The sequence below is a fragment of the Suillus subaureus genome (genome assembly GCF_016647635.1).
Source record: "Suillus subaureus strain MN1 chromosome Unknown BJ212scaffold_7, whole genome shotgun sequence".
Classification (NCBI taxonomy): Eukaryota; Fungi; Basidiomycota; class Agaricomycetes; order Boletales; family Suillaceae; genus Suillus; species Suillus subaureus.
In genome coordinates, this window is record NW_024538563.1 from 551,367 (window position 1) to 576,458 (window position 25,092).

The 25,092-nt window shown below is 48.2% G+C and overlaps 9 protein-coding genes across 9 annotated transcripts; 6 read left to right on the forward strand and 3 right to left on the reverse strand.

Moving 5' to 3' along the window:
• Nucleotides 1-1,193: 1,193 nt before the first annotated feature.
• Nucleotides 1,194-1,932, reverse strand: BJ212DRAFT_1336592 (uncharacterized protein). The gene is made up of 3 exons (XM_041334943.1): nucleotides 1,684-1,932; nucleotides 1,338-1,616; nucleotides 1,194-1,282 (listed from the first exon to the last, which is right to left on the reverse strand). The coding sequence occupies exons 1-2, from the start codon at nucleotides 1,771-1,773 to the stop codon at nucleotides 1,503-1,505; spliced, it is 204 nt and encodes a 67-aa protein (XP_041196025.1). The 5' UTR covers nucleotides 1,774-1,932; the 3' UTR covers nucleotides 1,194-1,282; nucleotides 1,338-1,502.
• A 1,472-nt stretch (nucleotides 1,933-3,404) lies between these two features.
• On the forward strand, nucleotides 3,405-4,752 carry BJ212DRAFT_970400 (uncharacterized protein). The gene is made up of 2 exons (XM_041344479.1): nucleotides 3,405-3,423; nucleotides 3,470-4,752. The coding sequence occupies exon 2, from the start codon at nucleotides 3,705-3,707 to the stop codon at nucleotides 4,485-4,487; it is 783 nt and encodes a 260-aa protein (XP_041196026.1). The 5' UTR covers nucleotides 3,405-3,423; nucleotides 3,470-3,704; the 3' UTR covers nucleotides 4,488-4,752.
• Nucleotides 4,753-4,976: 224 nt separating this feature from the next.
• BJ212DRAFT_1445446 (general substrate transporter) lies at nucleotides 4,977-6,762 on the reverse strand (the record flags this gene model as incomplete). The annotated part of the gene is made up of 3 exons (XM_041338118.1): nucleotides 4,977-6,133; nucleotides 6,185-6,480; nucleotides 6,530-6,762. 3 exons carry the CDS (start codon nucleotides 6,760-6,762, stop codon nucleotides 4,977-4,979), a joined length of 1,686 nt encoding a protein of 561 aa, XP_041196027.1.
• A 1,887-nt stretch (nucleotides 6,763-8,649) lies between these two features.
• Nucleotides 8,650-11,504, forward strand: BJ212DRAFT_1336616 (thiamine diphosphate-binding protein). Its single transcript, XM_041334944.1, has 9 exons — nucleotides 8,650-8,763; nucleotides 8,831-8,967; nucleotides 9,020-9,112; nucleotides 9,165-9,641; nucleotides 9,692-9,982; nucleotides 10,028-10,272; nucleotides 10,325-10,780; nucleotides 10,829-10,958; nucleotides 11,015-11,504. The coding sequence occupies exons 1-9, from the start codon at nucleotides 8,714-8,716 to the stop codon at nucleotides 11,047-11,049; spliced, it is 1,914 nt and encodes a 637-aa protein (XP_041196028.1). The 5' UTR covers nucleotides 8,650-8,713; the 3' UTR covers nucleotides 11,050-11,504.
• A 342-nt stretch (nucleotides 11,505-11,846) lies between these two features.
• Nucleotides 11,847-13,808, forward strand: BJ212DRAFT_1297433 (uncharacterized protein; the record flags this gene model as incomplete). Its single annotated transcript, XM_041332602.1, has 4 exons — nucleotides 11,847-11,889; nucleotides 11,944-12,185; nucleotides 12,239-13,189; nucleotides 13,230-13,808. 4 exons carry the CDS (start codon nucleotides 11,847-11,849, stop codon nucleotides 13,806-13,808), a joined length of 1,815 nt encoding a protein of 604 aa, XP_041196029.1.
• A 336-nt stretch (nucleotides 13,809-14,144) lies between these two features.
• On the reverse strand, nucleotides 14,145-15,337 carry BJ212DRAFT_1265300 (checkpoint protein Hus1/Mec3; the record flags this gene model as incomplete). The annotated part of the gene is made up of 6 exons (XM_041330478.1): nucleotides 14,145-14,254; nucleotides 14,307-14,462; nucleotides 14,514-14,688; nucleotides 14,737-15,079; nucleotides 15,131-15,245; nucleotides 15,295-15,337. 6 exons carry the CDS (start codon nucleotides 15,335-15,337, stop codon nucleotides 14,145-14,147), a joined length of 942 nt encoding a protein of 313 aa, XP_041196030.1.
• A 104-nt stretch (nucleotides 15,338-15,441) lies between these two features.
• On the forward strand, nucleotides 15,442-18,019 carry BJ212DRAFT_1585990 (beta-tubulin 2). Its single transcript, XM_041342384.1, has 21 exons — nucleotides 15,442-15,541; nucleotides 15,601-15,609; nucleotides 15,672-15,740; nucleotides 15,814-15,849; nucleotides 15,903-15,998; nucleotides 16,048-16,135; nucleotides 16,194-16,205; nucleotides 16,263-16,408; nucleotides 16,460-16,510; nucleotides 16,563-16,583; nucleotides 16,634-16,710; nucleotides 16,759-16,819; nucleotides 16,871-16,932; nucleotides 16,984-17,026; nucleotides 17,075-17,163; nucleotides 17,212-17,259; nucleotides 17,311-17,366; nucleotides 17,465-17,513; nucleotides 17,561-17,788; nucleotides 17,845-17,860; nucleotides 17,887-18,019. The coding sequence occupies exons 1-21, from the start codon at nucleotides 15,515-15,517 to the stop codon at nucleotides 17,965-17,967; spliced, it is 1,365 nt and encodes a 454-aa protein (XP_041196031.1). The 5' UTR covers nucleotides 15,442-15,514; the 3' UTR covers nucleotides 17,968-18,019.
• A 541-nt stretch (nucleotides 18,020-18,560) lies between these two features.
• On the forward strand, nucleotides 18,561-20,333 carry BJ212DRAFT_1445451 (uncharacterized protein; the record flags this gene model as incomplete). The annotated part of the gene is made up of 10 exons (XM_041338119.1): nucleotides 18,561-18,719; nucleotides 18,768-18,936; nucleotides 18,995-19,031; nucleotides 19,087-19,283; nucleotides 19,330-19,472; nucleotides 19,524-19,564; nucleotides 19,617-19,759; nucleotides 19,815-19,969; nucleotides 20,021-20,072; nucleotides 20,110-20,333. The coding sequence occupies 10 exons, from the start codon at nucleotides 18,561-18,563 to the stop codon at nucleotides 20,331-20,333; spliced, it is 1,320 nt and encodes a 439-aa protein (XP_041196032.1).
• Nucleotides 20,334-22,895: 2,562 nt separating this feature from the next.
• Nucleotides 22,896-24,964, forward strand: BJ212DRAFT_1265969 (GH3 auxin-responsive promoter; the record flags this gene model as incomplete). Its single annotated transcript, XM_041330529.1, has 7 exons — nucleotides 22,896-23,502; nucleotides 23,558-23,799; nucleotides 23,851-23,988; nucleotides 24,040-24,234; nucleotides 24,282-24,427; nucleotides 24,484-24,656; nucleotides 24,711-24,964. 7 exons carry the CDS (start codon nucleotides 22,896-22,898, stop codon nucleotides 24,962-24,964), a joined length of 1,755 nt encoding a protein of 584 aa, XP_041196033.1.
• Nucleotides 24,965-25,092: the final 128 nt, after the last annotated feature.

The following is a 25,092-nucleotide window of genomic DNA, read 5'->3' on the forward strand; positions in this document are numbered from 1 at the left end:
AAAATAGTGCCGCAGGGGGGTCGTTCTAGGTAAGAACGTAAGTATTGTGGCTTTTGCAGGAGAAGGCACAGCCTCTATAATAAGAATATTCGACCTGAGCCATGGTCACCGTTCCGCTGATAGTGGAACCCCGGGCTTGGAAAACCCAGATTCCAAGCAATAATACTAGTAAGCGGGCAAGTTGAGTCAGCCTGTCATAAGCCTGAGTCAGTATGAGCTCAAGATATCATGCTGACATGCTAAGAGTCAGCCGTGCGACACGCAAGCCAGAATTGACTTGTAGATTGTAGCCCGCGCGAACAGAGATGGCAGCTCGCTCACCGATGGAAATAAAATTTGATAAAGGGTGTTGATTCGTTGCTGCGAATACCACCATCGCTCAGTTAGAGCTTTTCAGGGAAAGAACACTACTTGAGGTTGGTACCCGGGACAACTTCAAGCCTGCGATCAGAGTTATCTGTGTAAATGCGCCCCGCATCTTGAATTATCGGTGCCGTTAGTGTGCCATTGCGAGAGTGTTCCTGGCACTCACTAGACCTTTTCACACTGAAGGATAATAATAGTGCTTACATCACCGACCAAACTGAACTGCTGTGTTATGAAGTTCCATCGTTTCAATGCATAAATCCTTTCGTCCCTGGAGATAGGAGATCCCGGCGCATGTGAGAGCAGAAATGAGGAAACTACCAACAGAAAGAAGACGACTCGGATCAATTAGATTTTCAGGTGGATCCCCTATGCGTGCGCTACCAGGCGCTACCAATTTATTACCAAGGCCGTTCGTGACAATTGTGCGCTTTCTCCATATGCCTAGAGCGCACCTACACCCATCGTTGGTAAGGCAGCGTATCGCGAGGTGTAAGGAACCAAAAGCTTGAAGGAGTACAAGGATGGATCATAATGCAGCGATTCTGATCACCGCTAAGATGATGGATTTTCCAAATTTGCAAACACTGTGAGAACAGTGAGAAGTTCAGGAGATGACGACTAACTTGAGTGTGGGTCGCTGTTCCTGACCGGGGTTTTAGACTGAAATTAACTTGAACCTTTCCGCTGAAGGGACGCTCTGTAATCACGACTCATTTGCGCTCGGTGGTGATTAAACACGGCATGTTCCTTACACATGGGTCCGTGAAAAGCGCTGACACGCTGTTGAATAAATTGTTTTTTCAGATAAACCTCCACCTGCTTACCGCAACTGTCTACCGTTGACCACAATGTCATTTTTTGAGCTAGTCCAGGACGACATGAGCAAGCGCACTCGCCCCACCATAGTCACCGCCTATAAGACGGTTATCAATGAGCATAAGGTTGACAGGAACCATTAACGCTCGCACCGCATGGATTCCATCATTTTGCGCTCGCTGGCTGTTTGAAAAACAGAGGCGATCACCGAGCTTGATACTCCATTAGTCTCGGGCCGATCGTTGTAGCGCAACTTCAGGATCTTTAGGTTTGTGTTCCTAGATCATCTCTAGAGGCGGTATGTCTAGGCTTGCGTGTTAGGCCGGCGGCGGCATGATCGATAGTCCGTTGGGAATATTCACTGAGACCCTAAAGTAGGATGGCAGTCGACTTGTAACCATGAACGAATTTACTCCTGGCAGCTGGCTGGACTAAATAATCATATTGATGTGCATTGTTTAGTAAAAATATAATCATCTAGCAGGTTGCAGTTTCTACCTCATGCTGAAAGCAGCTGTATGCAGATGTAATTTCCTTCCTAGCGGAATTCAACACACGATCGAATCGCATCATGGATTGACTGATCATGAATTCATAGACAGTTTTCCATTTTCGACTACTCACACTAGGGTTAGGGTTAGGACACCCAACCAGCAAAAAATAAGGCCCACCCAGCCAGAGTGGCCGTGGTGGGACAGGAAAATATTGAGACAGTGCATGAGCCGAAGCTCACACAAACTGCAGGTACCCTCTGAGGACAGGGTCGCCGTGCTATGAAAGGTCCCTACAGCCCAAGAACCTGAGACATGAAGAGGCCCGTGCCATCAAGGTAAGTATGAGGAATTCGATCCATGAGTGGTCGAGTTTTATACTGGGCTGATTGCGCACGGACCATCGGGTGGTAGCGAAACGTAGCGAGGGAATTTGGCAAGCTTCGGCCAATTGTTGGGTCTGCGTGATTCGAAGTTCTGGCAAGACCCGGCGTTGACGTTGAGGGCGCCGCTCAGCAAAATATCATGATATGGAACGGAACACCATCATATGATAGAGTTTAAACTCATCAGCGGCAAGCCAGTATGCACGTATCTTTGTCCTAGTGTTGCTACTAGCTTATTCTGGAGTGCTCAGAGCAGGTCCTACCACAGCTAATTCGCAGCCGAAATTGTGCAAAGCATGCTATCCAGGCTATCTAAGAATAACCAAACAGTGGTGAGTGACCGAGCTAATGCATTCAAGAATCAGGACTATTATTCAGGATAGATTTTCTAGTTATGTGGTGACCTTGAGTGTGCTGAGCGAATGCGCTTGGCTAGGTGTCGATCGCGTGAAGGATCCCTCTCACAAATGAAGGAGAATGTATTTACGCAACTCGAAACAAGGGCCTATCTATTCTTCCGCAGACGAACTGCGGTATTAAAATGCTTGATGGTGATGCGCGCCCCTCCGATAGTGAGAGTGCTTCGTTACATGCACGATTTCACAACCAAGCCCCGAGGGTCGCAAATAGAGTTGGGACCTCAAGGAGACATGCGTTGCGCGATATGATACGAGTTATTGGCCAGCCGTTGCAGGAGCTCTCAATATGTCGTATTCGTTCAGAGCAAGCGATGGACTTCTCATTCCTATTCACAACTGTTCAGGACTTCCGCGGACGCTGGATGGTTGGTGGATCTGGACAATGCAAGTGTCACACAGGGTAAATGAACTTGAAGAGTGCATTCATGATGAACCTCGTTCCAACTTTTTCCCACATTTGAAAGGGACCTTCTTGCAACCTTTCTGGTGACTTCCTTTGTTCAATTGGGCCGCGGTGGATGTCTCTGCGCTACTAGTGCTTCTCGTGTTTCTCGTGTCAGGATCAGTGAAAGGCTTGAAACGATGATTGTAAGTCATGCTTGGCGTCCTCGAATGTTATCATTCATATGTTACAGTCGTACTGGGAAATAAAATGCAATTATACCTAGAAGCATCGATTGGATGCTTTGTTACGAGTGACAAAGTGCTTTACATGATCGCGGATGATTCAGACTAACGTATAAAGGCACGTCGCTTCACCTTGCTCCAACGCACATCTCTACGATATCCAAACAGCTCTCCTCGTTCACGATGACCCCATTCGCATCGGCGTGTCTGGTGACCGCATTCAACTGTAACATTGGTTACAATTGCACTTTAGAGAACCACTTCGACATTGCTACCATGGATGAAGAGCTAGCATCATTTAAGCCCCCGAACAATGTAAGCTGGATGATCTGTGTATGAATGGTGTCCTTATATTTCGCAGCTTTACGATGCTGTGGCTCGTGCCTGGGATTCACGTAATTGCCCACATACTCAGGGTTTCGGTCAGAAACGACCTCGTTACCTCGCCAGTGTGGTGGAAAGTTCACCCTCTGATATGGGAATAACATGGGATAGACCTGGCTATCGCCTTCGTCGTTCGTCTTACGAAGAGAGACGCGGTGCTGTGTCTGTAAGACCAAGTGAAGTTAACTCTCTGCGCCCCTATACTCTAGACTATGAGGATTTTCCAGCGCCCCAATCACCGTCTGTATCCTTGTATAGTCATGGAAGTGATAGCGCAGCTTCCAACGGACCAGCTGTCACCCAATGTGACGATCATCCATCTGATGCCGATGACGAGATGGATGACTGCGGTTACTCAACAGATGGTACAATGTCATGGCAGCCGCGTAGCGTCACACAGGATTCACCAACGCATTCGGCTCTTAGTTCCGTTTCATGGTCCGACGGTTCTGAGGATGGCTATACCCCTTCTACCCCCGACGTGGAAAGTGATGACGGTTATGATAATATCGATATTCCCCCTCCATCTACTCCAACTTCTTCGCATATCAGGGTTCTGGGTACCCGGACTGCTGATCACAAAGAAAAGACGGAATGCATCAGCTCCGACCAGGGGTAGCACCAAAAGGCGAAAATACCTCAGAGACGAGCAGAAAGCTACAACCCGCAAGCCATGTTCCTCATCCAATGCTTCCACACCCACTTATGGAACCGATGACTCTGAATATGAGTCATCGACATCCGTCAAAGGAAGAAGTCCTGCTGGATCCAAACAGACCACATTTCCCTGCTTACTCGACGGTTGTAGGCAGGTTTGTCACAGTGCCACCGACCTTGCACGTCACCGGCAGTGTCTTAGACATCGTGTTCCCGAATATTCATGTTTGGGTTGCCGACACCCGTTTACTCGCCCTGATGCTTTGAAGAGGCATCTGAATGGAAAGCCTGCCTGCAAACAGGCGCATCGAGCGGCTGTGGTTGCTAGCGAGGCATAGGGGATTCCTGATTGTTTTATTGGCCCCCAATTACATTGGAAGTCCTCCCTCTATCTGGTGCTACAAGCATCAGACATGTCTACCGGTGAATCTACTTCGTCTATGAGTCGATACTTGCTGTAACTTATATTAACAGTAATACAAACTACACAACCCTTGATCGTATGTATGCACAACTTAACAACAAAACGAGACGCAAAATATGTTCCAGTAGCACTGACATCTCAATCTGTTGATGTGCGGAGGTCTTGTATGAAGCCGTTAGAAGGAGATAGAGAGATCTACCTTACATAAGTGCTTCAAGCAACTCTGATGACATGTTCATGTAGAGATGCAAGTAACTCTTGAAAAGCCTGGAAGTTCTATTCCGAAAGGTGTAATAAAGCTAGATAGCCAATACATACAATACACAAGCTAGTCCCTCATCTTACAGGTGTGTAACAATAAACAACGTACAGAGACTCATTTAACTGCCGCAATATGCTGCGTTTATATAATAAGAGGATCTTCCCACTTTTGTGAATTTGAATTTCGAAGGGAATGTCCCTGCGCGGACGCTTCCTCCGAGCGCGACCTCGACTCCTCCAAAATTTCCTTAGAACTATTCGGCGCAAGGACATCGGCGGCTTTAAGCTCCTCCACGGGGACGGCACGACGTTTCCCAAGAAAAATCCTGCCCCCAGGCGCGTCTTCCAACGAGCGAATAATGATATTCTTCTCGAAGAGATATTTAATGTCTTCCAGAGGATACCCAGTCGTCTCGGGTATAAAAATATATACCCATGCTGCCATTATAAATGAAGCAACGCCGAACACGAGATAAGTCCCATAGGTTATGTGGTTCAGCATGATGGGCGTGATTTGGGCGATGACGTAAGTAAACAGCCAGGTAGTCGCAGTTGCGAGGGACATGACGGCCGTACGGAGATGGCCTGGGGCAACTTCAGAGCCGAGGACAAGGGGAGTAAAACCCCAGCCTATGCAGAAGAAGATGCCGAAGAGATATATGGCGACGATAGAAACGTACGTCCCTGGCACAACGCCCTGGTTTGGGTGAGCACCAGCGTACCCGCCAATCCATAGCATCATCAAACCCTGCAATAGACCACCATAAATCAGGGACCTCTTCCTACCCCAACTTTCGATGACGAAGGCGAGAGTTATTAATGTCATGACAAATTTCACGACACCATATATGCCAGTGGCAAATAGCGCTAAAGAAGTAGATGAGAAACCGAGGCCGGCGAATATTTCAGGGGCATAGTAATTAATTGCGTTCGTGCCGGACCACTGCTGGAAGAAGGTGGCGAGAGATGGGATGATACAGCGCAGGAATATGATCTTCGACTCCCCCATCTTGCGGAATTGTTCGAGCAGTGGCAGTTTGTGCTTCCCGATGAAATCGGCGCGAATTACGCTGAGAGTCAGCACGACGGCATCATCATCCTGGTTCTTGCTCGCAATATATGCGAGGGCTACAGCTGCTTCCTCGTAGCGACCGTGTTCCACAAGCCAACGGGGAGACTCGGGTTGGAACAGCATAAAAAACAGGAAGAGTGCCCCAGGTACAATCTGGGCGATAATGGGTAACCGCCACTGCATTTGTCCTGGTGAGATATTGAGAGAAACGCTGTAGTTGACCCAAACTATACACTATCGATCAAGCAAATTGTCACAGGTTTGGAAGTGACACTTACAAGCCAGCATATTTCCCAGTCCCACGGCAACCTCGATGCAGCCGGTGCATCGACCGCGTATGGCTCTCGGAGCACATTCGGATACGTACGTTGGCACCAAAGCTGACATCAAACCTACTCCCATGCCGCCCAAGAAACGGGAGAAATACAAAACTTTCAATCCGACAGCCGGGGACGTTCCAATTCCAGCTGTTGACTGGATGATGCTTCCAATGAGGTAGATGACTGCCGAAGCTAATAGAACAGGCTTTCTCCCAAATCGACTTGCAAAGTAACTCGAAAACAACGCCCCAAAGCTAAATATATGAGTCTAGTTGTGGTAAGCAGGAACTGAACTGCACCTACAATCCGCCTCCTTGCAGAACCGAGACTATATTCGCGCTCAAGCTGGCGCGCGCAGAGGCTGATTCCGATAGCAGACCGAAATATTCTTGAAATGATGGCAATGAGATCACGCCGCCTATTAGACCGATGTCCCAACCAAAGCAGACGTATCCCGTAGTCGCTGAGAACGCAAGAAAGTAGGCATTGCGGTACTGAATGATATCCCGGAGTTCCCTTTTCAAAGTCGTGGCCATATGGAGCAGAGAGTGTGATGTCGTGAACAGGAAGATGACCGTATCTCACCTAAAGGAGAGTGTGCAATGCCCCATATCATAGTGCGCATAGTTGTCTTAAGTGGATTCCAGCTTCGGACTAGCAAACCCCATTTGGACACTGGCTGCGCGCGGCATTACTGGCTAGTGTGATGGATAAGCGATATTTCTCGAGAAGGTTGCCACTGGCAGCAAAATATTAAGGAACGACTGTTTTCCTCCTGTGTGGAAAGACTGGTAGTTGCGCAAGAGGACCAGAACTTACAAGGCTTAGCTTCGACAATTCACTGCCGAGACTAGTTAATTACTGTCAAACACTCAGTACTACTCACTCAGGTTCAGCGCTGAGGGCTAGGCGCTAATTCCTTCTCCAAGGTGATTGATCGGAAGCGGATACAAGCGCGGTTGAACTAGAATAAATGCAGCAGCACAACATCACGCGTGCACGTAATACGTACGCCACTTGTTCACATGTTCAAGTTGGAAAGCACCAACGCAAACTTGCGAATGTACAAGGTAATAAGTAACGATCACGAGTTCTTCTTTGCAGCATGCGCAGTCGATGGACTCGGAACTGGGTAATGGGCATAATCATCGTCTCATCGCATCCCTCGGATCCGAATTAAATGGCAACGACTGCCTTCCTTCTTTGACAATTCGACAGTAGAAGATTGAGACACGCCGAGTCAGACATCGTGCAGAATTTTGCCTTCTGACTCTTATTGCTTCGGGTGATACGACGCCTGAAGTTTGGATTGGTCTATAGATCATGAGGCATGGGGTCTTTCCAACGTCCGAAAAAAGCACATCCATTTCTCTTTCACATCTTGAATTTGCACATGTGCGGCGCCACAGCCAACCTAAGCTTGATCAGGCTCATTTTAATTATATCTCATAGGTGAGGCCTGAATGGCTTTCGAAGGTTCAGTACGTCCGCTGGTGGAGTACAACCTAATAGGTCCGCTCACATGATAAGTACTTGTAATAGGTATCATAAGTTTAAGAGACCATGTTGAGACTCCAACTTCAGTAATGTCAATGACCATCATCAACAATCGAATCCAGTCTTGTGTACCGGTTCTATCCATGCATGATCGACTGGAAACTCCCCAAGTTGTAGGCAAGTCCGATCAGCGCATGCTTGTGTGTCGAGGAATCCAGGCAGGTTAGCAACTCGACGTGGCTGTCTCGGGAAGGTGCAGCTATGGTCTAGCAGGTAAGCATGCGATAGGCGAGGATGTCAAACCGCCACCGTATTGCCTTCCGAGCGCAGACAATATCGACATAGTTCAAAGTTGGTGTTGGCAGCGGAGATAGGAGTGCATTGACGTTTCACTTGACCATAATTAGATCGACCACAATCATTCGTCAGGGGCACCGCCCCCACCGGGTTCCTATATCATTAGCCTTTTCGAAAAGGATGTGTAGCCTCCGATAAACGGGCGCGGGGAAAGTTACATAGTAACCATCCCAGGCCGAATACAAAGAACGTGTCTAATATATCTACGCAAAGCGTCAGGATCCGTTCGTTCCACAGAAACTCGCAAGAAGGTAGATACGAGACTCACAGAACTTTCACGATACTCCCGAAACTGCGATAACCCTCACATGATTGGGAAGATCTGCACTAATCTAAATGTGAACATACTCACGGTAGTGTAGTTCTCTCATCGGAGGGACTTATAATGAAGCAGTGCTGTGAGCAAATGGCCTGGTAACCTACACTCCGAGACTAGCTGAGTGCACTCTCGCTTGTGAAAGCTTTCGAACGTTTCCTTTCGTCGCATGTTGGTTTCATGTGAGTTGCTCGCTCCCAGCGCGGCCCGTGGATATGCAAGTTCACACGCTCGCCTTGATAAAGGTAAGGATCGAATGGATCAGTCTATCATCACACCACGATTACTTAGACCTCCGAAGCACCTGATCTCCCAAAATGCCTGGCACAGAGAGCGCGTTCCCAATTGATCTCAAGCAATACAGAAAGTCAGTCTTCTTTTGTTGCAGTAAATTTGGAATGTGTGCTCAATCGGGGTTCTTATGATGCGATAAGATTGACTCTTGACCCCTCCAAGCCCCAGTTGACTGCAGAGCAGAAATCGACTCTTCTGCACAACATCCAGCTTCTCCGTGATGCTCTCGTGCTCTTCACTGCAACAGGCGCTGCTCGGGGAGTGAGCGGGCACACTGGTTTGTGGCTTTGATCACCGACGGCTTGCTTTTCGCTTACTGTTCGCACCAGGTGGAGCTTATGACACCATTCCGGAGGTGTGCATTCTCCTCAGCTTGTTCGAGGCGTCGGAGAAGTACCTCCCCATCGTCTTCGACGAAGCAGGTATGTGAATGAATATATGCATCTTTTGGACTTGATCTAACAATATATCAAGGTCACCGTGTCGCAACTCAATACCTCCTCGCTGCTCTCGATGGGCACATTCCCCCCGAGCACCTCCTTCACTACCGTGAAGCCAACTCAAAGTTACCCGGTCATCCCGAACTGGGTTTGACACCTGGTGTCAAGTTCTCCTCTGGCCGTCTTGGTCACATGTGGCCCATGGTGAACGGTGTCGCCATGGCCAACAAGGAGAAAGTTGTCTTCTGTTTGGGTTCCGATGGTTCCCAGCAGGAGGGTAACGATGCCGAGGCTGCCAGATTGGCTGTCGCGCAGAACTTGAATGTTAAATTGTTGATCGACGACAATGACGTCACTATCGCCGGACACCCATCTCAGTACCTGAAGGGCTACGACGTCAGTAAGACTCTCGAGGGTCACGGTCTCAAAGTCCTTACCGTTCAGGGTGAGGACATCGACGCACTGTGGGCCGCCATTGCCGCGATTATCACCTACGATGGTCCTGCTGCTGGTAAGCCATTCGACTTGCCAGCGTAACTTGAATTTTGATCATGGTTCCAGTCGTCGCCAAGCGTCTTATGGCGCCGGGTGTTGCTGATATTGAGGGTAGCACTCACGGGCACGATGTTATCCCTGTGAAGTCCGCCATCAAATACCTCACCGCGCGGGGGTACCCCACTTCAACGTCGGAGGATATTCTCAACAACATTAAGCCTTCGAGCGCGCCATACTTATACATTGGCTCCACCAAGGAGGTTGGCGCAAACCGTGTTGTCTTTGGTGAAGCTGTCAACTTGGTGCTGGACAAGCTTAGCAAGGAAGAGGCTGCCGCGAAAGTCATGGTGATCGACAGTGAGTTCATTGATAAATTTTGGAATTTGGCTCATTTCCAAAAAGGTGATCTCGAGGGTTCCACTGGTCTCAAAGTCATCCACCAAAAGCACCCTGAGGTGTTTGTTCCATCTGGTATCATGGAACGCGGAAACTTCTCGACAGCTGCTGGTTTCGGTTTCGACGCGAACAAGTTCGGTGTCTTCTCAACGTTCTCCGCTTTCCTTGAGATGGTTATCTCTGAGGTCACTATGGCCCGCCTGAACAACTGCAATGTTCTCAGTCACTTCTCGCACTCTGGTGTTGATGAGGTGTGTGATTTATCGATGTTATATCTGAGGCTTGGGCTTACCTTGTCTATAGATGGCCGACAACACCTGCCACTTTGGTGTCAACTCCTTCTTCGCCGACAATGGTCTCTCTGATGTTCAGTCGTGGCTGTACTTCCCTGCCGACCCATTGCAGATGGTGGCTGTCATCCAGCGCGTCTTCTTCGAGCGTGGTCTCCGTTTCGTCTTCTCCACGCGTTCGAAGGTACCTTACATCCTGAAGGAGGACGGTACCAAATTCTTCGGTGACGGTTACAAGTTTGTTCCTGGCAAGGACGAGACGATCGTCGAGGGCAAGGCGGGATACGTTGTCTCCTTCGGTGAGATGCTCTACCGCTCGTGGGACGCTGTCCTGCGCTGCCGCAAGGAGGGCCTGGATGTTGGCTTGATCAACAAGCCCACGCTCAACTTGGTCGATGAGCAAACGCTCAGGAAGATTGGTTCAAGCCCCTTCGTGTTGGTTGTTGAATCACTGAATCAGAAGACTGGGGTATGTATCCGTTCGTGTGCGGTAGGCCTACACTAACGGCTCTTTCAGCTTGGTTCGAAGATGGGTACTTGGCTCATCGAGCGCCAGCTCACACCCAGGTATGGTTACATGGGTACGACCAAGGAAGGCTGTGGTGGTCTGTCCGAGCAAATTCCTTACCAAAACCTTGACCCTCAATGTTTGTGTTGTTCTTGAATTTAGTGCTGACTGATATTAATTGTGACGTTCCCACAGCGATCATCATGAAGATCAAGCAGTTGTCCAACTAGAAAATGGAATATAATTATAGAAGGCTTTTCAAAAACACAATATTACTGTAATGCAATTGCAATTTGTACTGTTACCTTGTAGGACTGTGCCGTAGTGAATACGAATTCTTGATCGTGTTAAGCACCTATGGAGAAAAAGATGAGTGAATTTTGAAATGAACACCGAGTCAAATGATAAGTCAGAGAACCGAGTTTCGACACCAGTCATCAATAGATGACTTTGAGACGGCACTTCCTAATTGCATTCGGTTACAGATCATCGTAGAATGGTGAAATAGATGACTCTAAACAGTGAAATCATGGCTCACTCACCTCTATAATCGATAGGATGGCATTAGGAGCAATAAAAAGTTGGAAGGCACTTAAGGTTTCAATTTAAGCTCCGATCTAATAAAACAGGAAAAGCATTTGTCGCCTAACCGCTTTCTCACGACCACAGCCGAGCGTCTCAGGGGATAAGCTGTTAGCAACTGCTAACAAGAAACTCTCCATTAACTGGCTACAAAGACTAACGTTCATCAGTGGTGAGCTCTACATCCTCCATCATCAAAGATTCATCCTCTATTTTCCTACGTTTTTCTCATTTTTAAGAGCATTTTTGAGCCACGCAATAGACGATGTCCTTGTCGAGATTACTGTTTTATCTTGGATAACTACTTTCTAGCGTGTTGGGTTATGTCGTATATTCGGTCTTTGTTGCAGGGATATCCTCTTTGCAATCTTTCATCTTTAACTTATGCTTCCTTTATGTCTCAACGCCGCTCACATATCTCCAGAAATTATCCATGGAGAACACCATGGCGAACATGCCAGTCGAATCGGCTTCTACCATTGTGCAGGGTACAATTTTTATCATCTCCGTATTTTATTCTCTGCTAACCCCTTGACATGCAGCTGCAGACCCTAATGAGCCTCCCCCTAAGCGCAAACCTGGACGGCCCAAAGGAAGTGGGAAAAAACAGCCTCCTGATCCCGCCATCATCAGCGAAAAGATCAAGCGTCCGGTGGGCCGCCCTCGTAAAGATGGCTTACCCGCCGGATCTGTCGGCGCTCGGAAAGCAAATCAGCAGCGACGATCGAGTGTAAAGCTGAGTGCGGATACGCCACAACTTCCACCTGGTGTACCATTCCCTGGGGTGCGTGTTCCAGTTTGTTCAAGGTTGTCGAAGCACTGATCGTTTGTCGGTAGGCATATTATCCACAACATCCCGGGATCCCACCCCCATGGCAAGGATTCACCCCTCAAGCCCCACACACCACACCTCCCATTACGAATGGCAACTCAGTCCCGAACGCTCAGCATCCTTCCATAGATCCCAACCTTAATCGTGATGAATGGGCAGAACTTTCATGTACAAAGCCCAACGTGCTCATGCAGGCACTCTTAGGAGCTATCGCCGCACCCAATCCCATCGCCAGCGGAGGACCTACTGTCGAAGAAGCCTTCAGGTCCCACCTCGCTTCACTCATGCCATCTCAAAACCAGAACAAAGATGCACATTCCATTCCTTCTCTCTATTCGGTTCTTAGGACTTTGTGGCTTCCTTCATCGCCATCTTATTTATCATTGATTGCACCTCGGACGACTGCCCGAGTTACGCACTCCGAGCATCGATTTTTGTATTGGGATCCGTTACCTCTCGTTCTTGCCGGCATTCATTGCACGGCGTGTGGGAGCACTCTCCAAAACCGAGGTCGCATCCGAAGTGGCCCAGTTAAAGTTTACGACCTTGACAAACCCTTCTTCATCATCGGATGCGAGTACGCATGCAAAAGTGCATCATGTATCGCTAGCACGACTCCTGAAGGACGCAAATTCGCCAGCACGGACGCATCTGTCATGCAGGGACTTCCTGTGAGGCTGAGAGAAGAGTTTCCAGCGCGGTTGTTGCAGGGTGACGCCGATCTGGGCCCTGGGGCCAATGTTTGGAATTGGCATGCTGTCGGTGTCTCTAAAACGCTTTGGAACATGGTGAAAGCGTGTCTTAAAGTTGGGATTCCAAAGGACAACATTCTCAATATCATCAACGCCGTCCAGAACCCGCCTCCTGATGAGAAAAGGGACCAAGATCAGGAATTTGATGTCGACGATAGTGGGGTGGGTGCTGATATGTTTCGTCGAGAAATCGACAACAACCAAGTATGCATCTACCCGCCTTCTGCCTCTTGTCTGCTAATAGCGCAAGCAGGATGCTATAGGCGAGTTCAGTGATGCATGGAAGGCAGACTCTAGTGCTCCAGAACCTGGTCCATCAACCCAGATTCATCCTACTATGCCTCAACCCTCGTCATCTACTCTTGGTAGCGCTACGCCTGATCATCCTACTCCATCAGTGTCCACGTCCGTGCAGCCGCAGCCGCAGCCTCAACCTCAGGCACCGGCTCCGCCGCAGGTACAACAGTTTACTTTCGGACAGCCAGGCCCGTATGTATCGTATGCCTATCCCGGGTACTCATATTACCCCCAGCACCCCCAAAGTCAAAATGCTCCACCTCCACCAGTTTCTCAGCCGCATACACCAAGTGAGCAGAATGGACTCAAACGAGGGTATGGTTATGGAGAGACCAGCAGTGAAGTTGCGATCCTAGAGCCCTCGCAAAAGCGAACTCGACACTGTTGCAAGTGCGGTTCGCAGGACTGCAAGGGCAAAGGCGGACGCACGTTTTGTATGAATGCTTGTCAGGATTGCGGGAAGATAGACTGCAAGGGCCGGAACAGCAGGCGTCCGGACAAGGTGTGCTCGGAAGCGTGGAATTAGGCATAGGAGTGTGCTGGTATCGCAGGTCGTGCACATGAAAACTTCTTGCCTGCTCTGGGAAGCATGATGTTCTGTATTACTCACATTGCATGTTACGTGTCATTGTGTTAGTTTCTTCATTTGGTATCCTCTTTGTAGCCTCTGCCCTCGCCCGAAATATATTATTGTTCTGGAAAATTGTCGGAGCTGGTGATAAGGTAGTTATATCGGTCGATAAGTGGATATCAAGCGGACAAAGATCTACCTCGTTAAACGCGTTATCAGCTACCTTTCAGATTATCAGATTGAGATGCGGGCATGCTCACCGTAGTGGAAGAAAGGGACTGTTCTTGAGAATTACTCGTCACCATCAATGACAGTCGGAATATAGTACGTGAGGACGCCCCCTGCGTCAGCTATCTCGCCGATGTAGACGTACAAGATAGCACAGTGATTGTGACACAAACCTGCATGGACAAAAGCATTGATGAGAAGGAACGTGCAAATGGGAATACGTACACAAGATTGTGGTGGCAGATACAACATGGCTGTTTAAAAACTTGAGGAAGCTCCGGATGGAGACGAGCACGCAAAACATTTTGTCGGGATCGGGCTTATTCAGCGAGATATCTTCTGCGTCGTCGTCTTCGTCGTTCTGGGCTATCCCGTGTTTGGCTGAGGGGAGTTAGAAAATATGTCGTCAGCAGAGCGGACCGCGTTGTTCACCTATTGACGGGTTACCACATTTAACCCATTGTGTCTCGAGTTTCACGGCGTCGGTGTTGATGGATAATTGAAGGATGCCAGTGTTGTTCGCACGTAATGCAAGCACGTCTGAGAGTGGACGTAGCCTCTCCACTATGGTACGGAGTTTCAGTAGAGGGGGGAGTAGGACATGAACCTGATGTGTGTTGGCTTTTGCGAGACGCAGAATAAAACGAACACCTACCTCTGGGTCTGGGCACCGTGGTTCGTGGAGTTTATCACTTTCTGCTGGCCTCATCACGTCTATGCGTACGTCATGTGCAACGCGGACTTTGCGTCCCGACCTGGACATCCCGTACATCTCGAAGCTCAACACGGCCTGCTCGTTTTTCTTAGCAAGCTTCATGACGACTTCATCAGCGTCGTACGAAGGAAGGATAGCAGCTGCTACAGAGGACGACGATGCAGATGAAGATGATGACCGAAGAGCTGATAACAGTGCTTCTGCAGACAATGTGAGAGTTATTGCATTGTTTGCATTGGATTGAATTCGGTATGATGTGAACATGGTGTCGACCTTTACGACGCTATCCATGAAGGTAAGATGCGTGCAGTAGAAGACACCAGATTCAGCTTACGACCAGACTTGAATCCCACCTTCGTTCGCATCATCATTGCAAATGACGTGCATCTCGGTTTCGGTGAACTTCATGATACATTTCTTCTGCAATTTTTCCACTGCTTGTATGAGACCTAGGAATAGTTCAGAAAGACTGAACATGTAGTCCATATAATGACTGACGATAGAAAGTCGGGACATTCTCTATGGTAGCTCTGAAACGCATAATGGACGTTGGTGGCAGAACGCGACGCGTAAATGGGACACGGTCACATGGGATGCTCTATTAAGTATGTTCGGCAATCCCCGGACGTAACCCCTCGAATCATAGTCCTTACTGGGTTGTGGTTCAAACGTCACTTGTAAACCGTCTTGGTCATCGATTTCTATTCGTCTTTCCATCATGTCGCGAGAGATAGTGAACATTCAAGTAAGTTTACAAGCACCTCTCTGCGATCGTTGTTCTGACTTGTAATTCTGTTGATTTAGGTCGGGCAGGTGAATCGTCGTGCATGCTCGTAGTCTGGGTTCAGGGTTGTTCATGAAAAATAACGTTACAGGCAGGAAACCAAGTTGGAGAGGCCTTCTGGAGGATGCTCTTAGCAGAGCATGGTCTCGACGATGCTGGGGTGAGCAGCTTCTTTGAAGCTCAGGACTCAGTCTATGTAGATATCAGCTGACATGATGGCGTTATATATCTAGATGTACAAAGGCAATGATCCTCAACAAATTGCACGAGTCCGTCATCATAAAATTGCTTACCACCTACCTTTGATCTCTGTCGTTCACAGGCAGGCGTATACTTTACGCAAGTGGACTCTAGTGGACCTACCAAGTACGTTCCGCGAAGCGTTCAGGTAGATCTCGAATCCGGGGTCTGCAATCGCGTCAGTTTGATCGAATTCAAGTTTTATACAAGGTTCTGAATTTTTATAGCTTCGTTCGGGGCCGCTGGGCCAGCTATTTCGTCCAGATACGTACTTCACTAGCGACTCAGGGGCTGGAAATAACTGGGCAAAAGGATGTAAGCCTTGTGGTTCTTTGTACTTCATGATCTGATAATATATCGTAATGCTACTTAGATTACACCGAAGGTGCGGAGATATCGCTACCATCCACTTCCTGAGATACCTGATGAGTCCGAAATTCAGGGGCCGAGCTGATTGACGGCATCTTGGATATTGTTCGAAGACAGTCGGAGGCTACAGAGGCATTGCAAGGATTCCAGATAATCCACTCACTTGGAGGTGGTACTGGCGCTGGGCTAGGCTCTCTACTTCTCTCAAAGCTGCGGGAGGTCTGCCCCGGTAATATTGCTTGGTCTGCCTGTATACTGATCTATGAATAGGAATATCCTGATCGAATGCTTTCTACGTTTTCGATTCTTCCTGCACCCAATGTCAGTGGCTGACATCTCCCAGGTGAGGCTGATGGCTGATATCGACTTGCAGGTCTCCGAAACTGTTGTCGAAGTAAGATATGGCTTTCAATTTCTGGCTGATTTGCCGCTGATCAGCATCAGCCATATAATTCCCTTCTTTCCATACATCAGCTGGTCGATAACTGCGATCTTACTATCTGTATCGACAACGAGGCCTTGTGAGAATTTCCCGATCTGTTTAGCGAGCTAAACCTTAATGAAATCAGGTATGACATAGCTGTCCGCACTCTCAAAATCAAAAGCCCTGGATACAAAGATCTGAACGAAGTAAGCTTCATTGATTTACACCCGTGTGTCATTGTTCAATTTCTGTTGCAGCTCATAGCCAAGGTCATGTGTGGTGTCAGCACGAGTCTGAGGTTTCCTGGTCAGCTTAACGGGTAAGCAATCCCCAATAGATGAGTGTCTAGTCCTTCCAACAATTTCCTCAGTGATCTTCGAAAACTTGGGATGAACCTTGTTCCCTTCCCCCGTGTGAGTTTTGTGTAATGCTTCTTCACTTTGTCTGACTCCATGCTTCAGCTGCATTTTCTGATGCCGAGTTTCGCTCCATTCTACGATCCAAAAGCTCGGACTTTCCAGAGACTCTCTGTTCCAGAGCTCACCTCATCGTGAGTATAACAATTGATGGCAGTCAATTTTCGCTTATTGTGCCGCAGGCTGTTTGACAAAAAGAATCTTCTGGTCGCTTCGGATCCTCGATTTGGGTATGTCATATAACACAAGAATGAACAACTCACTAACATTCGTGACCCCAGTCGGTACCTGACTGCTGCTTGCATCTTCCGAGGCAAGGTGTCGTCACATGAGGTACGTCGATGGTACATGTTTGTGAAAGTGATATCTGATCCTTTTCCATAGGCAGAGGTATGGTGTAGTGCTATCACGAAATCGCACTACTGACGCTTGTGCAGAACTCGGTCATGCAGCTGCAACGGAAGAATTCGAATCTCTTTGTGGAGTACGCAATAGTTCTGGTCTGGCATCGGCTTCACTGACACATTACAGGTGGATTCCGGACAATGTGTCCGTTTCGCTTTGCTCTGTGCCCCCCGTGGGCCAACCTCAGGCAGCGGTAGCACTTGCAAATTCAACATGTATGCAGGAACTCTTCAAGCGCAACCTTGACCAGTTTGCCCTTATGTTCAAGCGCCGTGCGTTCTTGCACTGGTACACTGGGGAGGGTATGGATGTGATGGAGTTCACCGAGGCGGAGAGTAACACTCAGGATCTAATGTGCGTACACATCTGTACCGTCGTACGTCACTGACTGTTGTATCTTCGAAATATAGATCAGAATATCAACAGGTAATATTGCTTGTTTCTTGCGATAGGACAGCTGGTTGATTATCCATCCACAGTATCAAGAAGCTACAGTGGAAGAGGAAGAAGCTGAAGCCGAGAGCGAGCAATAATACAGGCTGAACACCGCGACTTGGGTTATCTTTTTTTCGTTGTTATCGTTCTATTTTTAGCATATATCCACTTCTGCAGCCTATTTTTATTTATGCACGGAGATCCTACTCGGATTGGATTGTTTTCCATGAATCACGACTGATGCTTATGGGTCTTGATGCTTGTTTCCCAGCTCTATCCATTGGAGCTCATCTGAGTATCAAATTTTGGTATGTCCTCAGTTCTCGTGAGCGTCAAAACTGTTGAGTGCTTGCGCTTCAGATGTTATTATTAGAATCACAAGACCAGCATGCTAAGAATGTTGCAATGTTCTGGGTGCGAAATTCTCGGTACATATTCAACTCGTTATTCTGCCACTTCTCATACACAGCAATATGATGCCGAATCACTCAGTGTTGTTGCTCATACAGCCTCCATCTTACATTCCATCAGCGCTCGATGCACATGTGTGGTATTATTGGTGTCGTACCATGTGCGTCTGAACACCGGTTATGTCAGAAGCGGCTCGGGTGATATCACCAAACAGGTTATAAGAGTGAACTGGGGGTTTCAGTTCCTCCAACATCTATAATTATAAGACATCCTTTCAGCGATGGTTTTGACAGTCAATTGGCCCGAGCGCTTTGCTGACCTCAAGCGCGAAATTATGGCAGCGACTCCTGACTACGAGAGGCGCTTGACCGAGTCTTGGAATGATCTTCTCCAGGAACTCGATGAGCGCACAACAGAAATTGCCGACGAGGGCCCAAATGTCGGTCATCTCCAATTTCTCACTTATGAGTCACTAATCGTTCCGTAGTACATCCCTCAAGTCCATTTTCAATACCTGGACACGCTGGTCCCTGAGCAGCTCGATGATATTCGACGCAAGGGCTCTATTGTCATCCATGGTGTTGTTGAGGAGGGTGAAGCTGCCAGTTGGAAGACTGCTTTGGACGATTTTATCAAAGCTAACCCTCACGTCAAAGGTCCGCCTTAAGTCCATAATTGATGGCTCGTCATCTCATTCACCCACAATCCCTGCAGGCTTTCCTGAACAAGACAAGCAACTCTTCTTCCTTTAGTCAGAAATAGTTCCTGATTACCGAGTGTTCATGGATACTGATTCCGCTCGCTAGCTGGACCCGAGCACAAGTGCAAGCACGCGCCCACCCTAACATTCTTAAAGTTTCCACTTGGCTCAATAACCTTTACCGTGCAAAGACCGGCAATAAAATGGAAGGCGTCGATCTCGACGTTCCGTTGGTATATGCAGATCGGTTCCGTATTCGTCACCCTGGTGTGCAGTGTGATGTCCACCCCCCTCACGTTGATGGTGCGCCCGCCTTTCTTGCCAAAACGGTTTTTGATGCGCATTTTAGGTGGTTCCATCGAGCGCTGGGAAGATAACAATTTCCGCAGGTATTTCGCAGATATATTAAGTGGTAACTGGCGTCAGCACGACCCCTATGAACTTGAGGGCCGTCTTGATGCCCATGCATCCTTATGCAGAAGACCTGGACAGGTATGTCGTGTCAGCGCTATTAAATGCACGACTCGCTCTTATTTCTCGTAGGCAACTGTGTTCCGGACCTTCCAGGGTTGGCTGGCTATGAGGTCGGAGTTTCCTTCGATTGAGCTTGAATACGAAGGTTAATATTGATTCCAGCGAAACCGCCCCTACGCAAGGCACCCTGAAAGTATTCCCCGATGTGCCCTTGTCAAATGCGTACATAATCCTTCGCCCATTCTTCCGACCGACTGTCCCCCTCGACTCCAAAGACATACTTGATCCGAAGAGCTGGGTGTTCGGTATGTATACAATGACTTGTATTTTTTTTAGTATCCCCCTGAGTAGTAATTCCAGATATATCCACTCCCGATTTTCCTGGCATTCAGTTTCGAAACGGCGGCTGGGTCGACCTACGACCTACCCCGGACTTGCATCCTCATCTCAGGCTACATGACACCATGACCTCTGTTCCCAAAGTCAATCCTGGTGACTTGATATTCTGGCACTGCGTGCGCCATGCGCCCACTGTTATTCTTTATTCTTGTTGATTCTCTGCACAGGATGTTGTTCATTCTGTCGAGCAGGAGCATACCGGTTCACGCGACTTTGCCGGTGAGTCTGATTCAATGAACTTTGTGTAAATGCGCAGATCTGATCGGTCAATGTCCAGTCATGTACATCCCAGTTGTTCCGAAGACCCCTCAAAACACAGCCTACGTCAAAAGGCAGGCCGAGACCTTCCTTGCCGGCACCAACCCACCTGACTTCGCGAGCGACGGGACGGGCCCCCTATACATTGGACTTGGAGTCGATACAGATGTTATCCAGCCTATCAGCCGAATCGCGATGGGTCTCCCTGTTGTTGTCGCATAGTAACAGATAGTGACAAGAGGTGTGTAAATTTGCAATATATGACATTCACCCGTCTCAACTTCGCGTGAAAAACGGAGATCCGCAGTCCCGAGAGATGGTCAATATATATATATGAAGCATCTACTACGGGAGGAAGTGTCTATAGCTGCTAGTACAGCAATCAGAATGAACAGGAATCACCACTGGATCAGGCACGACAAGCAGCAGCGACACGAACGTGTTGCCAGAGCGGTTGCTGTGAAATTGTGGCTGTCGACATTTCGATTGCAAAGTGGAGCGAAGCTGGGACCGTCAATTTCCAGGCGCGAAACTGGGGGCAGTGAAATCTCGCGGAGAACGGCACAAATCCCGTGCATGACCCATTGTCATTGACCGTCCTACCTACACCATTAACACCAAATTCTAATATATTCATGTGCCAACTGTTTAACATTCAATCTCAGTGAAAATCGAACATGGCCATTTCCACGCAGATATACTGTGGCTATGGCACTTCGTATTGCGCAGACACGTGTCGGTATCTGCGCCTTCCACAGCTGCGAAAACGATGCACATCGGCGCGGGTGAACTGTATGTCCCTTTCATATCTTGCTGGCTTCGACATAAATATACGGAAATCGATGCATTTCAATATAACATACAATGGCCGCCTGAAACAGGCAAGTTGAAATCGAAGCTCAAAATACTCGAGCAACGAGATACGTATTATGCATGGACCTCTGAATCTAATTGAACACATTGAGACGTTGACGGTTGAACTGCACATTCTTGCAGTATTGAGCATGCTGTACTGCTCAAATCGTAGACAGATTGTTCAACATGTATTTGCACAACTTAGATTTCTATCTATACGAGTCTGTTGGGCTACTTGAAACTTACAAATCCCGTCGATCTGCGTAGGAATGGCCATGTCCGATTTTCACTGGGGGCTGGCGCGCGCGCGGTTACGATATGAGCAATACAAGAAAGTATGTGAGATAGCGAGTGTCCACCCACCTGCCATATATAATGTCTTTACAACCAGCGTTTGATTGCGCCCACGTAGGTTTACGTGTGACCATGTATCGTCTGAAACCCGATGCTTGATATCGTACATACAACATGGAGCAAATGATATCGAAAATTGGGAAAACTGATACACCGTAGTCACAGACTGACAGTATACACTTTAAGAAATTTGGAATTGCACGTGTAAACGTACGCGTTATGCCCACCCAGTCGGCCTTTGCCTCCTCCTTAATGCTAATGCACGGATGGGCACATAACAGTCTAAATTAGGCAATAACTCATTTCCGCAATTTTATTATGTAATTGTGATGTGTCATCTACTGGTGAAGTGATCTGCGATGTGTAAATGCCAGCTAGTGTTGCTGCGAGGCGAAGTGAACCGAGACGAAGTGTCACTTCGTTATGACCTCGATTTTCGAGGTAGAACGAACCGAAGTGCATCGAAGTTGGGCCGAGTGACGAGCCAATCGGATTCTTGCTAGATTGTACCTTGTAGTTCAATAGATATGAAGTAGCTATGTACTAGTATCAATATGCGACGCGCGTAGATATGCTACCTGTGTTGGCTTTGCATTTCTTCGTTGCAGTGCCAGTGGGTCTACCAGTACCAGTACCAGCCTTCTGTTTCCTAGTAGTATTTGGTGCTGGATTCTGAGTAGTTGGCATGGTCAGGTGGTTAATGGTTGCTGCTGTGATGTTGTTGAAAGGTTGTGGACCTGGGTGTGCGACTTGGAGACCATGGTTAACTGCTGCAAGGCCAGGGTATAAGTTTTGATGACTCGGGTGAGGATGTGTGAAGGCGTGCAACTGCGACAGGGCACTTGTGACAGGCAATGGGACATACTGTAAGTTTTTGAGAGTAGTATCTGGTGCACTGTTTGCAAGTCCATAGGGCTGATGAGAATAGAATGCAGCAGTGGTCTGTTGCGGCACCGTAGTACTAGTACTGGGGCTTGGGGCGCTGTTCCAACTCATTTATTCAATGTGAATTCATGAACAATCAATACTCATATGGTGGCACACCTGAAATCAGTTGCCAGTCCGAGGAGGCAGCAACATTCAATAGCAGTGGTAAGGAATCAAATTGGACAGCATTGGAGGCGCAGCCCACTAGCACAACATGAAGCTGAGTTCTGTTAGCGAAAACATGCAATACCGCACAGGACTGTGACAACTTGAAGACTTCTGAAGACATTTGCAGCTTCATATGATACATTTGAGCGCACACAAGTACTACTGTGAGGTATCACACTGTCACGTCATATCTAAACGATCACTGACAAATCCGGTGTAGATAAAGTACCTCGTTGCCACCTCGTTGATTTTCCTGAACGAGGTATGTACAACGAACCGAGGTGGATCGAACTGCCTCAAATTCGAACCGAAGCGAACTTACCTCGAAGTCACCTCACTTCGACAGCAACACTAATGCCAGCACAATGCAAAACTTCTTGGGCTTGAACGACGTAGCTAGTAAAACCTGAATGGCAGGTTATACAAACCATTCACACTATATAATGTCACAATCGAACCCCACACCATATCATGAAACTAATGTCTCGTCCTGACACGGATCTGTTGAATTCCTTGTCCCCCGAACTCTCTCAGCGGCTCAAGGAGCTCATGGACCAAGCCCTTCTCGGGTTTATACGTCCAAATTCCACTTCTCAATTTGCTCAGCATGCTCCCGAGTTGGCGAGGTTCCGCGAGACCCTCGCGCACAGCGATTCGAAGGACGATATTCAATTTCTACGCAGCTTCCGAGAATCCGTTCCAGCCACAGACTATGAGCCTTACAGGCCATACGTAGCGAAGTTTTTTGCAACCCATTGCAATGAATCTGATGTAAAGGACCTGCTTGCTCCAGGACTGCCCTACTGCATAGGTATCTCCAGCACGACATCTGGCAAACCAGTAAAGACATTTCCAATATATATGCTTGCCCCACACATGTGGCATCACCCTCTGTATCCGTCGATCACCCATTCAGAGGGTAGCGCCTTATCACCATCCTCTTTAGGTCTTTGGCAAGTCTTGAAAATGTATTGTGAGGACGGTCAGAGCTCCAAGATGTTGTCGGTCTGCTCGGCAACCGCCGGTTATCAGCGAATGAAAATGAACTGGGATGTCGAGCATGACATGGACAGACTCGGTTTGTGGGGTAAGTCCGTTGTGTCACCTTCCCTTGCGCCTGCTGATATCCATGTAACTTTCAGTTCCGGGACAAACGGTTCCACACGCGATTTCCTTGGTGAAGAGCTATCGTGCTTTCTTCATTCTGAGTGCGCTATTTGCACTCGCAGAGCGTCAGGTGACAACCATGCGCTTCCTCTTCGCCAGTGTATTCGTCAGTTTTTTGCAATACATAGAGGATGAGTGGACTCTACTCATCGACTGCATCGAGAAAGGGATAATCCCGGACATGGATAACATGGACCACGTGCGAGAACCTTTGCAGGTCATATTTGCGTTGATTGTTACATTTCATTCAGCTCACAATTCCTCTCAGAAACATTTTACTCCCAACCTTCTTCGTGCTGCCGAACTTCGCGAAATTGGGCCTCCTGGAGTCCAGGGCTGGGCAGTCCGTGTGTGGCCTGACTTAAAAAGGTTCATTGGGGTCACTGGAGGCCCCGCCGCTGCATCCGTTTCAAAGGCACGTCAAGTGTGGAAGGTTGACTATGCAATTAACTGTTAGCGACACAAGGTTACTCACATCCTTGGACCTTTTGTCGTAATGCAGGCTCCTTGCTATGGTAGCACAGAATGTCATATCGCCATACCATATTTCAACGGCGATCCTAATACCGACTTTAAGGTAATACCCGTAGATGGGGTCACCGAATACCTGGACGTGCATTCCAACGAGCCTTCGGAGCGTGTATTATCCGCTGTAAGAACCATTCACTACATCCCAGTTCTATCTGCTCATCCCTGCAGTGGGAACTTGTGACTGGAGGGCATTACGAGCCCGTCTTGACGACCCGCAATGGCTTGTGGAGGTACCGCATCGGTGATGTCGTCGCCGTTAAAGGCTTTGCGCCAGATGACGGATTACCCGTAATCAATTACCTTCATAGGCGAGAGTGAGTTACGATGTGATTTATTCATGGCCTAGCAGCTGAGATGCCCGTCGAAAAAGTGGCTCACTTGGGCTGGCGTATGGATCAACGTGTACAGAGTCGCAATTGACGGACGCGATCGTATCTGCCTCTAAACGATGGATCGGCCAAATCATAGATTTCACTATTGTGGGTGACGACCGAGACACGCCAATTACTTATGGGTATTTGGTAGAAATTGGAGGGGAAATAGGTTTGTGCTTGCTTCGGAGCTCTTCCGCGCGACTGCGTTAACTGATGTTCACAGGAAAGGATGCGAAAATGGCGCCACAGCACACTTTTGATGACCTCATGAGAGACAGTATGTTTGCTCTTGCGTTTTTGCAAGGGAGAGCAAGATCGCCAACCGTCCGTCTCGTGGAGAGAGGCACATTTAGAGAATATCGCAGGCAGAAATGCGACAAGGCGAACATCTCGATAGCCCAGGTGAAAATTCCCGTCGTCCTATCCGACGCGACCTTTAAGGAATGGCTCCTGCAGAGAGTCATCATGGAGCTGTAAGATACTATACAAGAGTCCGGTCAAATTCTTGAAGAGGGCAAGACGAATGATTTTGTAGCAATTACCACTGAATATATTGCAGTCTTGGGAATTGTTGTCAAGATGTGGGGGGTTTTTATATTGACAGG

Coding starts and splice junctions, on each gene's coding strand:
- BJ212DRAFT_1336592 (XM_041334943.1), bottom strand. CDS start 1,773: ATGATCAGTCAATCCATGATGCGATTCGATCGTGTGTTGAATTCCGCT. Junction 1,617..1,683: donor ACAGCTGCTTTCAGCATGAG/GTAGAAACTGCA, acceptor ATGATTATTTAG/TCCAGCCAGCTGCCAGGAGT.
- BJ212DRAFT_970400 (XM_041344479.1), top strand. CDS start 3,705: ATGAGGATTTTCCAGCGCCCCAATCACCGTCTGTATCCTTGTATAGTC.
- BJ212DRAFT_1336616 (XM_041334944.1), top strand. CDS start 8,714: ATGCCTGGCACAGAGAGCGCGTTCCCAATTGATCTCAAGCAATACAGA. Junction 10,273..10,324: donor CGCACTCTGGTGTTGATGAG/GTGTGTGATTTA, acceptor CCTTGTCTATAG/ATGGCCGACAACACCTGCCA. Junction 10,781..10,828: donor CACTGAATCAGAAGACTGGG/GTATGTATCCGT, acceptor CGGCTCTTTCAG/CTTGGTTCGAAGATGGGTAC.
- BJ212DRAFT_1585990 (XM_041342384.1), top strand. CDS start 15,515: ATGTCGCGAGAGATAGTGAACATTCAA. Junction 15,850..15,902: donor ATCCTCAACAAATTGCACGA/GTCCGTCATCAT, acceptor TGTCGTTCACAG/GCAGGCGTATACTTTACGCA. Junction 16,584..16,633: donor TCTCCGAAACTGTTGTCGAA/GTAAGATATGGC, acceptor GATCAGCATCAG/CCATATAATTCCCTTCTTTC.